This window comes from Macrobrachium nipponense, chromosome 32, assembly GCF_015104395.2.
Source record: "Macrobrachium nipponense isolate FS-2020 chromosome 32, ASM1510439v2, whole genome shotgun sequence".
Classification (NCBI taxonomy): domain Eukaryota; kingdom Metazoa; phylum Arthropoda; class Malacostraca; order Decapoda; family Palaemonidae; genus Macrobrachium; species Macrobrachium nipponense.
Window position 1 is genome coordinate 24,817,643 of NC_061094.1, and position 16,352 is coordinate 24,833,994.

General features: G+C 33.8%; 1 protein-coding gene across 1 annotated transcript in view; it reads right to left on the bottom strand.

Moving 5' to 3' along the window:
• Positions 1 to 474: 474 nt before the first annotated feature.
• LOC135207390 (uncharacterized) overlaps positions 475 to 16,352 on the bottom strand; it is a 111,374-nt gene continuing 95,496 nt past the window's right edge. Inside the window, exon 10 of the mRNA XM_064239120.1 lies at positions 475 to 3,195. Coding sequence (XP_064095190.1) covers positions 3,191 to 3,195 — 5 coding nt within the window. The 3' untranslated portion in view covers positions 475 to 3,190. The remainder of the gene's footprint in view (positions 3,196 to 16,352) is intronic.

Sequence of the window (16,352 nt, forward strand, 5' to 3'; positions counted from 1 at the left end):
CAAGATTGTAAGTACCAGTGCCTAACAGTCTGGATGGTGGTTAATAACATCATTGTTCGAGGAGTTTCTTAGAGGTCATTTCTAGTTGGCGCCTTAGTGGTTGTATGTGTTCTTCTTTTCAAAAGTCTCTGTCAAGGCATTCAGTCTTCTTTAGTTTTTTTTTTATTATAGGAAAGGTGATGGAGTGAGACAGAAATACTACAATACTGCATTGTGTAGTACCAAAAACACAAAATATTTCTGATGACTGACCTCCTTTCTTTTTTTTTTTTAATACAAAATTGCACTTCAAGCTTACTTCCTACACTGAAAACTTTCTTCTTGGCTACAACCAACTGTTTCCTTATTCGAAATTTGTACTATTTCTGAGAAAAATTGACAAGCAGCACATACGTACTTTCCTTAACACTACATGTAAGGTACAAGTTAGCAACCATAAACTTTTATTTTTTTCTGGATAATTATGAGAGATAATATAAATCTGAGGTTTTATTCAGTCAACATATCTAACTTTTCCCCTCTAACATAATACTCTTGTGATAATTAATGTAATGAAATAAAGCATAGACATTTCTTCCCCCTATTTGCTTGAAATTTCAAGTTTATAAAAAATATACAGGAACAATACATATCTTCCTAATACAGTTTATGGTATTACAAGATTAAGCATTGAACTTCTCCATCATAAAAATTTGATTTTACCATCTTTATATGGCTTGATGAAACACAGATACTTTGTATAACCTTTATTCATATAATAGGTAGATTCTCATTCAACCTTAAGGTTTCATTAATCATCCTGATAAATCTAAAATAAATATTGCTTATTAAGGGATACCATTATATTTTGAAGAAATATATTAAATACATTAAAATAATACATACATGTGAAAAGGTTAGCTGAATTTGAAGGAGATGGACATGGTGGCAAGAATGAATGCAAATGTGTCCAGCAGGTTAGATAATAAGAAGCAAGAACAAAACCAACTGGTAATGACAGATAAATACAAATTCTGAGGGTATGTAGGAAGGACAAGGCAAAAAAGGATTAAGCATACTGGTTTAAGGTGAAATGGCAGATGTGAAAGAGCTGGGAAAAATTAAGTGAGGATAATGATAATTATCAATTACAGTACTCAGAAAAGAAAGAATATATGTGCTGTTGTCTGGCTATAAAGGAAGCTCAAAAGAAGTGAAAAAAATTTTGGGGACATGTTATCAGATGCAAATACGTACATAAGTGCCACAGCCAAAAGGATAGAGTAGTAAGAGGAGACTTAAATTAGCACATAGCAACAGATTAATAGTTTTAAGACTGTGATGGGGAAGATGACATGTCTGGAGTAAAACCAGAATAAAGTACTGAAATTCTGCTGAAGCCTAGAATCAAAGATGCTGAACACAATATTTAAGAAGCTCCAACAGAAGCTATTAATAATTGTATAACACAGAGATGCCAAAACAGATTTAAATTATGGTTGGCATCACGAAATGGAATGTCCTGTAATACCAGCAGAGGCATATCTACAATAATATAAGAATACTTTGCATTTAGTTCAGTGAGAAAAAGACTAGATATATGGAAAGAGACATTTTCACAGTCATCATCATCACTATTGTTTTTACAATATATTTTCCTTTTATAGGATTAAGCATGAAATGACATCTCCCACTCTCTTCAGTCTTGTGCATTTTTTCCTTAATTCCCATTGGTTCTAGGTCTTTTATCTATTCCATATTCACGATTTTCTGTGCATATCTATTGGTCTTCATCCTGTCACTTTCATATTTTCTATTTTTCTGACTGTTCCAGATCCCTTCTCATCATATGTCGAGCTGACTAAATCTTTGAGATTATTAGCTACCTTACATAACATCTCTGCAACATTTTTAATATGATCATCCCTACTGCAATCCAACCATTTTCTTTATCAGTGAACATGTTGCTACAAACCCTACTCATGCATTTTAAATAGTTGTTCTGCTTATTAAGTTGTGTTTATGTATCTGTTATCTAGCAACCTTTTTCCTATATTTTCCCAATGCCTGCCTTTCCAAAGCATAGTATGCTCCTCCTCTTATCTCCTGTTTGCTCGTATACATTTTGAGCATCTAAATTATCTTACCCCATGAATATTTTACAACTTTGAGTATTTTTTGTCACACCATGATATATTCAATATAAGAACTGAGTTTAGTCCAAACAATTCCTATAATATCCACATGGTCAAAGTCCTGACTACTACTAGTGTGTTTCCCTTTGGCCAGCTTGATAAGAGTGAACTTTTCACTTCAGTAGTCTAGTTAAATTATATAAATTATAATAATACTATGCTTCCTCTGTAGTCAACACAGGCTTATTTCCAATCCTCTCCTCTTACACTGTAATCTTCCAACTTGTTTTCATAAAAATCTACGAGCTACATATAAAGCCTTCTAGTATGGTACACTACACATCAAAGAACTGAGAAATTGAACTTACAAAGAAAACTGATGAGACTTTGAACACCTTTAAGGATGAGATGGTCTCAATATAATGATAAGAATTGGAGAACAACAGTCAATAAGTAGTTGACATAAAACTAACAAGACAATGGCCAGTAGGAAGGATCAGAAAATCACGGAGAAGGGGACAGATGATGACCTTGATCAAATGGAAATTTAGGTAGAGTTCAGAAGACAAAGTGGACAGAACTTAGTTCAAATACAGTCCCATACAGAAAATTCTGTCATAAACAGTAACCGTTGTTAAGGATGCTATCTGGTCAAATATTACCTGATTACAGAAAATGTTTATTGTTTGGTTCTAACATACTTTTTGTGTTTCTGTTAAGCATAAGATATCTACTGATACAAATTAAACTGTAAACAATTTTATACTGCTCATTATGAATAAAAACTTGAAGATTTAAGGCACTTGTGCTAGTTAATCTATTTTTACATTTCACTTAACAGAATACTACACCCATTTGTATGATATTCAACCAGAATTGTGTAAAAACATCTTGAACCTCAACTAAAACTTAATCAGCCATACATTCTTTCACAATATCACATATTACAGCACACTATAATGCAAATCCCTCTATTTCTAGTCAAGTACAGATACTACAACAAAATGTTTTTTTTAACCATTCTTGAAACTTCAAAGATCACCAGGGTGCTCCCTCGCTGATTAAAGCCATTTACATTATCCTGAAATATGAAAAAATAATGAAGTTGCTTCTTCTAACAAAACAAAATAAAAAGCCACTCCCAGCTGACAAGAACAAGACATAACCAAGTTTAAACCTTACACGAGTAGGAAGTGTTATCCATCAGAATCTCATAGTAATGAACTCTTAAGGGGTTTGAGATAACAAAACAAAAAAAAGTGTCCAATAACAGTTACCTGGCCTATGCATGAAAACTACCGTCTAGCATTGCACTCTACAAACCTAAATGACCTATAAAATTTGTGAAATGACAATGAAATTTCATGTTAAACAAACTGAAGTATACTTCTATTGTACCTTCAACTTAACCGGGTCAATGCCAACAAAAGGAACTAATCAAAGGTTGACTATAATTATAATCGTACTTCAAGGGCAATGGAGGATGTGTGAGGTTTCAATTGGGGATGCTCACATTACCATGAAATCATGACACACAAATAGTTACAAGATGCTATTTTTGTTCCCAAATTGCAAAGATGTGGGCAATATAACAAACAATATTCAAAATACTAATAAAAAGATTGTAAAAGATATTAAGCAATTACAAATAATGATGCTGAATTAATGAACGAGTGTAGTTTTTGTTAAGACAAAAGCCAAAGAGATGGACAACCAAATACTCTTTCCCAGAACAAGATTGATAAAACAATTAGAAAGGAAAGGATAAATCCTTCTTATAAAGGTTATAAGTCATGAATAGCAGAAGACAGAGGATCACAAACTTCAACATATAAAGAAAAAGTTACTGAACCATGCCAAATTTTCATGCAGTAAATGTAGAAAAAGTGGGAGAGGTGGCCTGATGGGTCCTGTGATGACTCCTGAGTTAAAAATCCAGCCTTGTGCAAAATGGAACTCTGACCAAACTAATACCTATAAAACCCCAATAGAAGCCACCTTGTAGTGGAGAGAAAAATGATTGAAAGACATCATTAGATGCATTCGAACACTTCTCCTTCCTCATTCCTATTATATACTATCTACCGTTTGTAATTCTGATGCTTATTGTACATGCCTAGCACTCAACAACAAAATTTAAAATCCTATAGCATGAAGGGTTCGTAGTTTTTTGTTTATCAATTTCAGTAATGTTTACCAGATGTATGTGCAGATACACTGTATATTACCATACACTACTCTAAGTCAACAGTAGGTTAAGTATAACTACTTAGCCTCAGATTATTTTCTTATCATTTCTATAACCAATAATCATGCAACTATGTTATCATGGCCTGGTAGTATTTCAAACACTTCTAATTTTATAATTATGTAAACGTCGTTGAGCCGTTTTAAATGGTTTTGTCAAATTACCACAGTAACTATCCTCCCTACAGCACAGTCCCATTTTTATTCCAATTACATAAGTACGTAATGTTTCCTTCTATGACAAAATCTTTTTAAATATAGTTTGTACAAGTAACTTCTTTAAACAGTTCTATGTTTTTTTTTTTAGTATTTTACTGTACAATACCATTTCATCTTTTACTGCTTTAAAAGGTTACAATTATACATTTTATTTGCAACATTTGATTTAAACAATGATATCTACTTTTCAGTGCTCATCATTCAACATGATGCAGTTGCTAACTCAGTTGTGAGAATGAAAATGAATTACAAATTACCTGTTTGGGAGTCTGAATTAGTAACACTGCCATGGTCTTTCACCGACAGATGTCATAATTAGGATGCTCAGCTTGTGATGTGCTTGGTAGCAGTGTTAACAGGTATATGGCTCCCAAAAATTTATTTTAAGATTTAAACAATTCTTTTTGCCATGTGGGAAGATGACATTAAGTCTTAGGAGCGGCTGCACTCAATTTCTAAAACCTTTTCCCCTCTGTCATTTCTGTCTGCAGAGTCTATAGAGTACATACTTAGCTTTGGAAGAGATAAAAGGTTAATGAGCTGATGGCATCCCACTTTGGGTTTTCAGGACCTTGCTGGTGAGCTTGCTTTGATACTTTGCTTTTTTTTTCTCTACCTAAACAATAATACAGTAATCTCTTGATTATCCAGATCCGCATTATCCAGACTTTGACATTATCCTACACAACCAGACCAGGGACCAAAGATATAGGATATAGGATATAGTATATACAAAAATTTCAAAAGATTTGAGAAAACCAAGGAGAGTAACCTACCCCTCCACCTATCATCCTACCGCTAATACTTCTCCTACAGCTTGAATTCTTGAAACTAGTCACTGCTTATTTGGATTCTCAGGCTTCTCTATTAGCATCATAATGGATTCCTTAAGCAAATATTCATCCCATCTTCAATATTATTCATATGTATCAGGTCAAAAAGGGGCCAACCAATGCAATAGCTAGATCATGACAAAACTCACAGCATGACAGTGCAAATTGAAGGGGAAATTCTTTGCAGTTGTAGTGGAAGGAACATCAATTCATCCCACCTCACCAATCCTAACCTAGGAGATTTCCTGTTGTCTCTTTGGAAAGACAAGGGCTTATCGATATTAGCTATTAAAGGTTAAAGGGCTGCCCTATACCATATTTTTCTATCATGAAAGATAGTTTTTTCTGCTACTTTAGATCTACAACAGATGTGCCAGCATTTCCATAAAAATGTATCTAACAAAATTATTAAGCCTTTATGATGGGGCCTGTCTCTCATACATACTAGAGAAATTAGCAAGAGCACCATGTGATCCTTACAAAAATCCTCTTTTGTGACTCTACACTGAAAATGGTCTTGCTCTTGGCATTTGCACCTTTGAGCTTTGTGCCTTATCAGATAGTTACTCACACAAAAAGCTAGATTCTTTTTATCTATATTTGCAGCTGATTTTGTTGTAAAGCCTCAAACTTTGCAAAGCTGTTGATCCCACTAAAGAGCGTTTGTCATTCAAACGCTTAGTCAAGGCAGTGATGATATTCTTTCTTGTTCTAAAGGGTCCACAATAATAAAAAGTGTTTAGAGTCCGTGTATAATTTTTAAAACTTTACAAAAAGCTTTCGAACCCTTCTCTGGGTTTATCTTCAGTCCAAATGAACAATTAGTTACAACATGTACTGAGGTGAACTTAAAAATAAACAAGTTGTTGAAGATCGTTGACACCGGTCGTTTGCTCGTTTATGGGCCAGGTGATGAAGAATAAGATGCACCCTCATAAGAAACAATAACAATGATAAAAATCCCATAGTCCCAGGCGTTTATGAACTACCGTGTATTGATTGTAATAGTGAAAGTGGACGGGGACTAGATATACATTTGGGCGAACATAAGCGAGCTTATGAACTACAATCACAAAACAGCACAATAGTAGCACATGCATTCAGTAATGATCATAGACCCAACTGGAATGAGGCTAAAATTATCTTTCAAAGTAACAACGTAAATGTTAGACGACTAGTCAAGGGAGCTGCTATAAGTTTAGGAGAATCATTCAAAGGAAACAAGTTCTTTGTCAATGAAGACCCATTTGTTCATTTTTATATTAATAGTATGTTTTAAAAAGGTTTTAACTGTATGACAGGCTCTGTTTTTCCCTCTCCTGATGCTGCTTCCACCTTGCCTCTCCCTGTGCAGGTAACTGCTGCCCCAGGGGAGTCTGGTTACGGTGCCCAATCTACGCCCTCGGATGAAGGACCTCCTGCAACGTTGCAACAACCATTGCGGAGATCCAACAGAATTGCAGCCAGAAGGATTGATAGGGGAGATGAAATCAACTAGTTGGAGTTAACTGCCTTCTTTCTTCATCACCTGGTCCATAAACGAGCTAATGACCAGTGTCAACGATCTTCAACGACTCGTTTATTTTTAAATTCACCTCTGTACATGTTGTACCTAATTGTTCATTTAGACTGAAGATGAACCCAGGGAAGGGTTCGAAAGCTTTTTGTAAAGTTTTAAAAATAAAAATTATACACGGACTCTCAACACTTTTTATCATTGTGGACCCTTTAGAACATTATACATATATACTCTCACGATAGATTTTCCCCCAACATTCTTTCTTGTATTACAACCTTTTTGGTTATACAGGGTATCTCTAAAGAACTTAAGACTTTGAACAAGGCCCAGTTAGGCTTTCCTTCCACAAGAAAACTTAAGGCATGTCACAAGATATACAGCCTCTTTTTTTATTTAGGAAAGTACAGTGGTATTTGAGCCTATGATGGATGACAAAATATCCCAAGATGAAGTCGTCAGTGCTCCAGAACAATTTGCATATCAACACTGTTTTAATGGAGGAATCTTGGTGATATCTAAACAGTTGAATTGTATGTATATATGATGCATGAAGAAGGGAAATGATCTTACCTAATATTTATCATATTTTAGCATTACTGCTTAAAATTATCAACTGAAAATACAGTAACAAGTCTGAAGTAAGTTGTTTCTCAGTTGAGGTTAGCTTTTTGTGCTAGTTTTTTCTGCCCTCAAAATTGTTGCTCTGATTCATAAGGAAATCTAAACACCAAATACAGAAAAAGCACTGACAGGAGAGCTGTGAGCAGTATGATTCTGCCTGTAAAATTTATATAAAAACAGTGAAATGTCAGTATATTACAATATGCTATGCATTGGCAAATGATGTCTGAGGAAATTAATGATAAGCTTTATACAGAACTCCAAATCATTATAGATAACAAACCAACAAAATGTTGGTGATATGAATGCAAAGTTGGTAGGAACAATGAAAATATGGAGGATTTAAAGGCAAAGAAGGCCTAGGAGAGATTGCAAACAAAAGTGGGGTGAAAATTATTAGTTTTTGTATAAAAATAATTTGGTGCCAGGAGGCAATCTTTTCCAAAACAAGGACATCTAAATACACTGGACTTCTTTAGATGGCAGTCATAGAAACCAAGTAGATCACAATGTTATTAATTACAAGAGAATAATAACAATGGGGAAGTTATGAACCACAGAAGAGCAGATGTCAGCAATAATTACCAACTTGTTACTGTTATGTTAAAGTTGAAATAAAAAGCACCCAACAAAGCAGTTGACAGGGCACTGTTTCTAGGTTTAATACATTGAAAATGAACTCCAAGAGGATTAAGTAATTATATGACAAAATAATTTTTTCAAGAAACCTTATCTGAGGAGGAGCAGACGATGAATGAGGACTGGTTTGACATTAAGAATGCATGTCAATCTGCTGGCCAAGAAGTATTATACAGGCAGTCCCCGGTTATCGGGGGGGTTCTGTTATCGGTAGGGTGATGTTAAGTAAAAGCCGCCATTGACTCTAACTCGGTGAGTTAGGCACTTATGGCGGTTAATGGTGCTTCAGTTAGGTGTTATGGTGCCATAACTCTATTATTGACACCTTATGGCACCGATAACCAAAATGTGGCCTGTTATGGCGCCATAAATCGCCGATTTTATAGCGCTAGACAAACGCCATAAAACCAGATCGCAATTAACCAAGTCCGCTGATAACTGGGGACTGCCTGTACTGGGATATGGAGTAAGAAGGAAACCTTGTACCGTATACACTCAAGTAACAAGCCATCTCTCATATTATGTGATCCCCAAATTTTCATCCAAAAAAAATTATTTTATCATGTATCTCATGTATCATGCAAGATGCCATTTTGAGAGCATTAATTCATATGAGGTTGGTGGTTTGGTGAGCTGATGGCTGACCTGAGTCATTTGTGTGTGTACTGCTACTCAACTTATTTTTCTTTTGAAATCCTATGCATTGACCATAGGAAATCTCAAGATTAACAAAAAACCCCAAGATAATAAAATAACTGTATATCTGCCAAGCCTTAAGTCTCCTAAATACTCTCTCTCTCTCTCTCTCCCCAAGAGGTATTAGCTCATATGCAGACACTGTGTGTGTGTGTGTGTGTGTGTAATGTTATATAAAATGTGTAGTACAGGTAATAAAACTTTGAAAGACAAAAGAAAACAAACGGATTAACATTCCTCAAGAAATTAGAGATGAATTTTGTTTTGAAGGTATGTCAACGCAGCATTAGTGAATACCTTCTGAAACATAAACAAAAAAAAAATTTGTTGTTGCTGAAAAAGTTCTGAACCAACAATTTTGCACTCAAAATATGTAATGAGAAGGAATTCACTCTATTCTACATGTTATTAGTAAAATACATACATATTACAAACTAGAGACTGTATTCAAAATAATCGCATTTGTCATCATCTGCTTCACAAGCAAAACAGTCTTACTCAGACAGAATGGCTGGTGGTTACCATGGAGAGCTGTTAGCCAATAACTGCCCTATACTTCTGTTCTATTTATATAGACATACTATTTCCATTCCAAATTGTATGTACCGCACTAAGTTTGTACATTGCCATGATTGTGATTGACTGCTGATGGGGATTTCTGGCTCCATAACAAGTCAAGTTCCGGTTATCGGCACCATAAGACACCGATAATAGTTATGGCGCCATAACATACCTAACAGAAGCGCCATTAACCGGACATCAGTGCCATAAATGGTCTGTCTGTCTGTCTGCCTTGTCTGTATTATTGGCTGTATGTACATATTTCTAGTGGTAAAACGTTTAAGATGACTTTGAAATTATATTAATATCATTTCAAAGATTTGTACAGTAATAGAATAATAATTTAAGGTACAATTGATGTAGGATGATACTTTAAGTATACATTTGGTATTTGAACTCTCAAGATAGGAAGTTATAAGCAATTTTAGACGAGGGTTCTAAGTATTCGTGGATTCTAGCTATTTGTGGGGGGTCTGGTACGTATCCCCTGCGAGTACGGGGCTTCACTGTAATGCCCGTTGGAAGTTGATCCCCATGAATGTATTCCTTTAAAATTGGAAAGAATCCCAATATTATGGATAACTGGGGAACAATCAATATCAAAAACTCTTTAGTTTGATTATAAAATAATAACAAGGAAATACTGCCCTTTAGTAAACATCAAGGCTTGTAAATCAAGCATGACTAGGATCTACGAATTATAAGCATCGTAAGCCAAGCATGACTGGGAACTACAAATAATGAGCATCGAAAGGCAAGTATGACTGGGAACTACGAATAATGAGCAGACTGCAAAATGCTTTGGAGGCAAAAGCAGTCTGAAACCGGCAAAACCACACATGTTCATTAAATTAGTACATTTATAAATACAGTTGCTGTAATTGTTAAACCCAGCTTTGATAATTTACATAAGAAAAGTATCCCTGAATTAAGTTACATTCAGCAGCTAAAGACAGTGGTGATATTGGTGAAACTAAATCAGCTGATTATTTTAAGAATGTAAACAAAACCAGAATGCAAATGGCAGATCACTCTGTTCATTTTATAATTTGCCATTTGCTCTAGCAGAGTGGATCCAAAGAAAAATTCCACAATTTCAGCTCCTTCAAACCCCTACACAGAAGAATCATTAACTGCACTAAGCACATTGAATGCCTACTTTGCACACATTCTAGTGTTTTCTGGATGCTAAAGCCCTACCTTTGCAAAAAGTTTTCACACCACCTATCCATCACTTTTTAGGTCTTTCTTCCCCATCTTGCCTTAATATTTCTGAATTACAGTATAAACACTTCACAAACCTACCATTCTCCCTTCTTTCCAAATGACAGACCATCTCAAAATGCTTCCTTCTCCTATACATACATTTCTATCACTTCTACATACTATTTCCACAACACTACCTGTCATTCTTGCACTGCATACACCATGGAAAAATTTTTTATCAGCAGCTGCAACCTTTTCCTTTTATTCAAATTCAACATCTACCCCTCACTTTTATAGATGAGAACTGTTTCAACGCTCCCTTCATATTTATTTTATCCAACCTTGTTTCCAGACACGATTAAGTCTCTTTCCAAGCTTTTGCATAAATTCATTATTGTTTCTTGATTTATGCATTCTGTGACTATCTTTACTTATTCTAACACCATTTTATATACCTACTACCAAATGCTTACAGATATCAACCACTTCCATTTTTCTTCCATCCATATCAGTATTCACTGATGCATCTTCCTGGTTTCCATTTACTATCATAACCTTACTCTTGCACTTACACAACATTCTCCTCTTGAAAAAACCTTCAAACTCTTTTATTAGTATCTTAAGTTTCTCATCATTATCCCCAACCACCACTGAAATCATAAACCATTCCACACTCCACTTGTAACTTATTTTCTTATCCCACAACTTGCCACCTACCTCATCTCTTCTTTCTACCATCTTGTATTACTCTTTCCATAAAGATATTCAATCACCACAGAGATATGACACACCCCGGTCTAGACCCATTTTTACACCAAACCATTCACTCTCCCGTCTATATATTTTAATACACTTGACTTTTGGTATAAAAAATTATCTATCCTAAATATTCGCAACAGACTCCATACTGCCTCTACGGTGATTCTGTCATAAGAAATTTTAAGGTCAATGCATGCCACAAGTAGCTTCTCCCATAATTATAAAACTTATAAAAAGGCAATTCTATAAAAAAAAAAATTGATAAAAAGGCAATTCTATAAAAAAAAAAAAATTGTTCAACATACCATGTCTAAACCCTATCAGTCCTTATGTCATCTATTCTACTGCTCCACTTCCTCAATCAAAATCCTACCATGTACTTTCTTGGGTATAGTAAGTACTGTAATGCTATGTGCCTATGCCTCATTATGGACTGTATCCAGGCTTTTCAAAGTTGTATGTGAGGCTGGGCTGTAAATCTAACTTCTATAGTCTATTTAAGACTTAACAGTTGCTTTGTACATCAATACTAAGATTATTTTGCCAGCTCCCAATTTTTTGGATAATCTTTTAATGAAATTTAATTCATTTCTCAATATGGCTTTAATCTAAATTATGTAATGTGTCTACGATTAAGCCTATGGTTATGTCACAATCTCTATTTAAGTCATTCTTTTTTTATTTTTTATTTCTCAGTTTTACAAAGCATAACTGCTATGGTCTTTTCTTTGAAGAATTAGAAACCTACTGATACTGTGAATATATATAGAAACAGCAGAAGGAAAACCAGTACCATAGGCCAAAAAACATGGAGATAAGGACAGAATAAAGATCTCGATCAGATGAAAATTTCAGAAAGGAAATTAAAAAAAAAAAAAAAAAAAAAAAAAAAAAAAAAAAAAAAAAAAAAAAAAAAAAAAAAAAAAAAAAAAAAAAGTAGAGAACTCATTAAACTTCTAACACTGTGGAGAGAATCAGATAATAATGATGAAAAGCAACAAAATTTAAAAAATCTGGTTGTATCATATTACCAATGTGATTCTCAGAGATCACTTAATATCACTGAAACTTATCATAATGAAGGAAAGTCAAATACACAGCATGGCAAGCCTATTATGAAAATAAAAAAATATTCATCAAAGAAAACAAACAAAGACATCCTACAATAGGAAAAATCCATTTTAATACGTACTAATAATCATAAACTACTGGAAAAGAGGACTACTGACTCTGATGCTCAGGTCCCAAACGGGAATTGCACACGCTTTAACAAACGCTTACATTAACTTTTTTTTTTTTTTTATGTTTTTTTATATGATATTTGATTTAAAAAAGTAAATTTTTTTTATCACTATTGTCTAATAAACATCATTTAAATATTATTTTGTTATCAAAGCTTAGGGTAAAAAAAAAATCTTGATTTTTTGTCTTTCAATCTAATTTTAATACATAACATCACTACAATCATTAAATAAAAAATATAATATTTTTTATATAATGAAGATGAAAATATGATATTAGTATAGGAAAAATACCAATTACAAGAAAAAAAACAAATAATTGTGGATTTGGCAAGGCTTAATAAATTTACATAGTATTTAAAAAAAAATGCTATAGAAAACTAAAAAAAAAAAAATCTAAATTCACATTTCCAGTTACCCATTAATCTTAATTTGATAGCTTTTCTTGTTGCCATCAGCAACCTAGTTCATTCTCTCGATGGGAATTTTTTAAAACATATGCCTTGAACAAAATATTTTTCAGAGATTGACAAGCTCTCTTGTTTTTTGTCAAAGAAGAATCAATTATTTCTATAAGATTAGCCACATAATTTCCACCATATTTTCTCAGCTCACTTAATTTCTCAAACAAGTGAAGGTAACATTTCAAGTGAATTTTTAGAGGAACTGAATCATGGTGGCCTTTGTGTTCCTACACTTGACATAGTGTTCTTTTTTTATGGTGCATTCAATTCGTTTGAGAAATTAACCCTCTTACGCCGAAGCGGTAAAAAAAAAAAATTGTCTCCCGTGTGCCGGAGGTGTTTCAGAGTGAGCGCGGAAGCGGAAAAAATATTTTTTTCAAAAAATCACAGCGCGCTTAGTTTTCAAGATTAAGAGTTCATTTTTGGCTCCTTTTTTTTGTCATTGGCTGAAGTTTAGTATGCAACCATCAGAAATGAAAAAAATTATCATTATCATATATAAATAATGCGATATATGATAGCGCAAAAACGAAATTTCATTGTTAATTGTATTCAAATCGCGCTGTGCACAAAACGGTTGAAGGTAACAAGTTACTTTTTTTTTTTTTTAATGTAAACTAAATTGCGATCATTTTGGTATATAACACATTGTAAAACGATAAAAGCAACACAGAGAAAATATTATCACAAAATAATGCATGAATTCGTAACGAGCGGACGTAAACAAATATTTTTTTCAAAAATTCACCATAAATCTAAATATTGTCCTAGAGACTTCCAATTTCTTTCAAAATGAAGACAAATGATTGAATATTACTATACTGTAAGAGTATTAGCTTACAATTGCAGTTTTCGACCACATCTGACGAGTTAAAAGTTGACAGAATGTCGAATTTTTATATATATATAGTATATATTTTTATATGCAATTATTTTGAAAATAAGAAAAGCTACAACCTTAAAATATTTTTCGTTTTATTCTACATAAAATTGCGCACATTTTCATATATAAAACTCTATGAAATGCCTAGTATGAAATGGAGCAAATATTCCGAGAATGGTATGTACGCATTTCGGAGAATTGTGGCGGAGAATCCGCGCGCGGAGGGAAGGAAAGATTTTTTTTTTTTTAAATTCACCATAAATCTAAATATTTTGCTAGAGACTTTGAATTTGTTTCAAGATGAAGATAAATGACTGAACATTACTAGACTGTAAGAGTTTTAGCTTACAATTGCGTTTTTCGACCATTTCGGTAGAGTCAAAGTTGACCAAACGTGGTTTTTTTTCTATTTATCGTGATTTATATGCAAATATTTCAAAAATGAGAAAAGCTACAACCTTCAATTATTTTTTGTTGTATTCTACATGAAATTGCGCACATTTTCATATATAAAACTTTATGTAACGGCTAATTTAAAATGGTGCAAACATTATCACAATCGCACATATGATTTTTTCGGAAGAGTTACCGCGCGGACGTAAAGAAAATGTTATTTTTATCATAAATTCACCATAAATCGAAATATTGTGCTAGAGACTTCCAATTTGTTGCAAAATGAAGGTAAATTCTTGAATATTACTAGAATATAAGCGTTTTAGCTTACAATTGCGTTTTTCAACCATTTCGGTAGAGTCAAAGTTGACCGAAGGTTGAAATTTTGGCAATTATCGTTTATTTTATATGAAAATATCTCAAAACTGATAAAAGCTACAACCATGGGTTGTTTTTAGTTGTATTGTGCATGAAATTGCGCACATTTCCATATATAAAACTTTATATAACGGCTAATTTCAAAATGGTGCAAACATTACCACAATCGCATGTATGATTTTTCGGAGAGTTACCGCGCGGACGTAAGGAAAAAGTTTTTTCATAAATTCACCATAAATCGAAATATTGTGCTAGAGACTTCCAATTAGTTGCAAAATTAAGGTAAGTGATTGAATATTACTAAAATATAACGTTTTAGTTTACAATTGCAGTTTTTCGACCATTTCGGTAGAGTCAAAGTTGACCGAAGGTTGAAATTTTGGCAATTATCGTTATTTATATGAAAATATCTCAAAACTGATAAAAGCTACAACCATGAGTATTTTATTGTTGTATTCTACATAAAAATGCACACATTTTCATATATAATACTTCATGTAACGGCTAATTTACAATGGTACAAAAATTATGTCAAAGTGACGAAATAATTTCAGAGATGTGTCACAGATACTTTTTAGTGCGGCAAGAAAGAAATTCGCGCTTGCGCGCCTGCGTAACGATTGTAAACAAAACAACACCTTGATCCGTGAACTCCCAGCATCCCCCAAGGCGCGTGATTCAAAAGTTTTAGGCTGGTAGGCCTATAAGTATTTTTCCGCGAATTTTAAAAAAAAACTTTTGTAAGTCGACGTAAAATACGTCCAGTCGGCACACGGGAGACAAAAAATGTCGACGTAAAATACGTCCAGTCGGCGTAAGAGGGTTAAGTAAGCCGAGAAAATATTGTGGAAATTATGTGACTAAGCTTTTAGAAATGATCGATTCTTCTTTGGCAATAAACAAGAGAGCTTGTCAATCTCTGAAAAATATTTTGTTCAAGGCATATGTTTTAAACATTTCCTATCGAGAGAATGAACTAGGCTGCTTATGATGACGAGAAAAGCTATCAAATTAAGATTAATGGGTAACTGAATATATGAATTTAGATGATTTTTTAAATTTTTCCATAGCATTTTTGCACTGATTTATTTCTCCTTATATCTTGGAACTAAAATACTGCATAAATTTATCAAGCCCTGCCATATCCACGGTTAGCGGCAGGGGTTCCGTTCCTGGCCACCGACGCTGAGCAATTTTAAAGCCTACGGCCACTGCACACCTTCTTTCGAAACTCTAGACCAGTCAAAGGCGCCGTAATCCCACAACGGCGCAATAAGTAAAATTATATTTATGCAGTATAGTACTATAGAATTTACTGTACAGTACATGTGGGTGTCTAGAGTATGTAAAGATATAATAACGTTTATACAGTGTACAGGTAGCTGTAGTGTTCAGGTTACGATCATTAGTCTTACGATAGTCCGATTTTATGAGAGATCAAATTACAATGGCCTAACTTTATCCATCTTCTAGTTACCTAAGTTCAATAACAGCAAACGAGAATGATGAAAGTTTGGTTTTAACGTTATACTCGTTGCGTGAACGTGTACAGCCATGAACAACCGAACGAGAAACGACT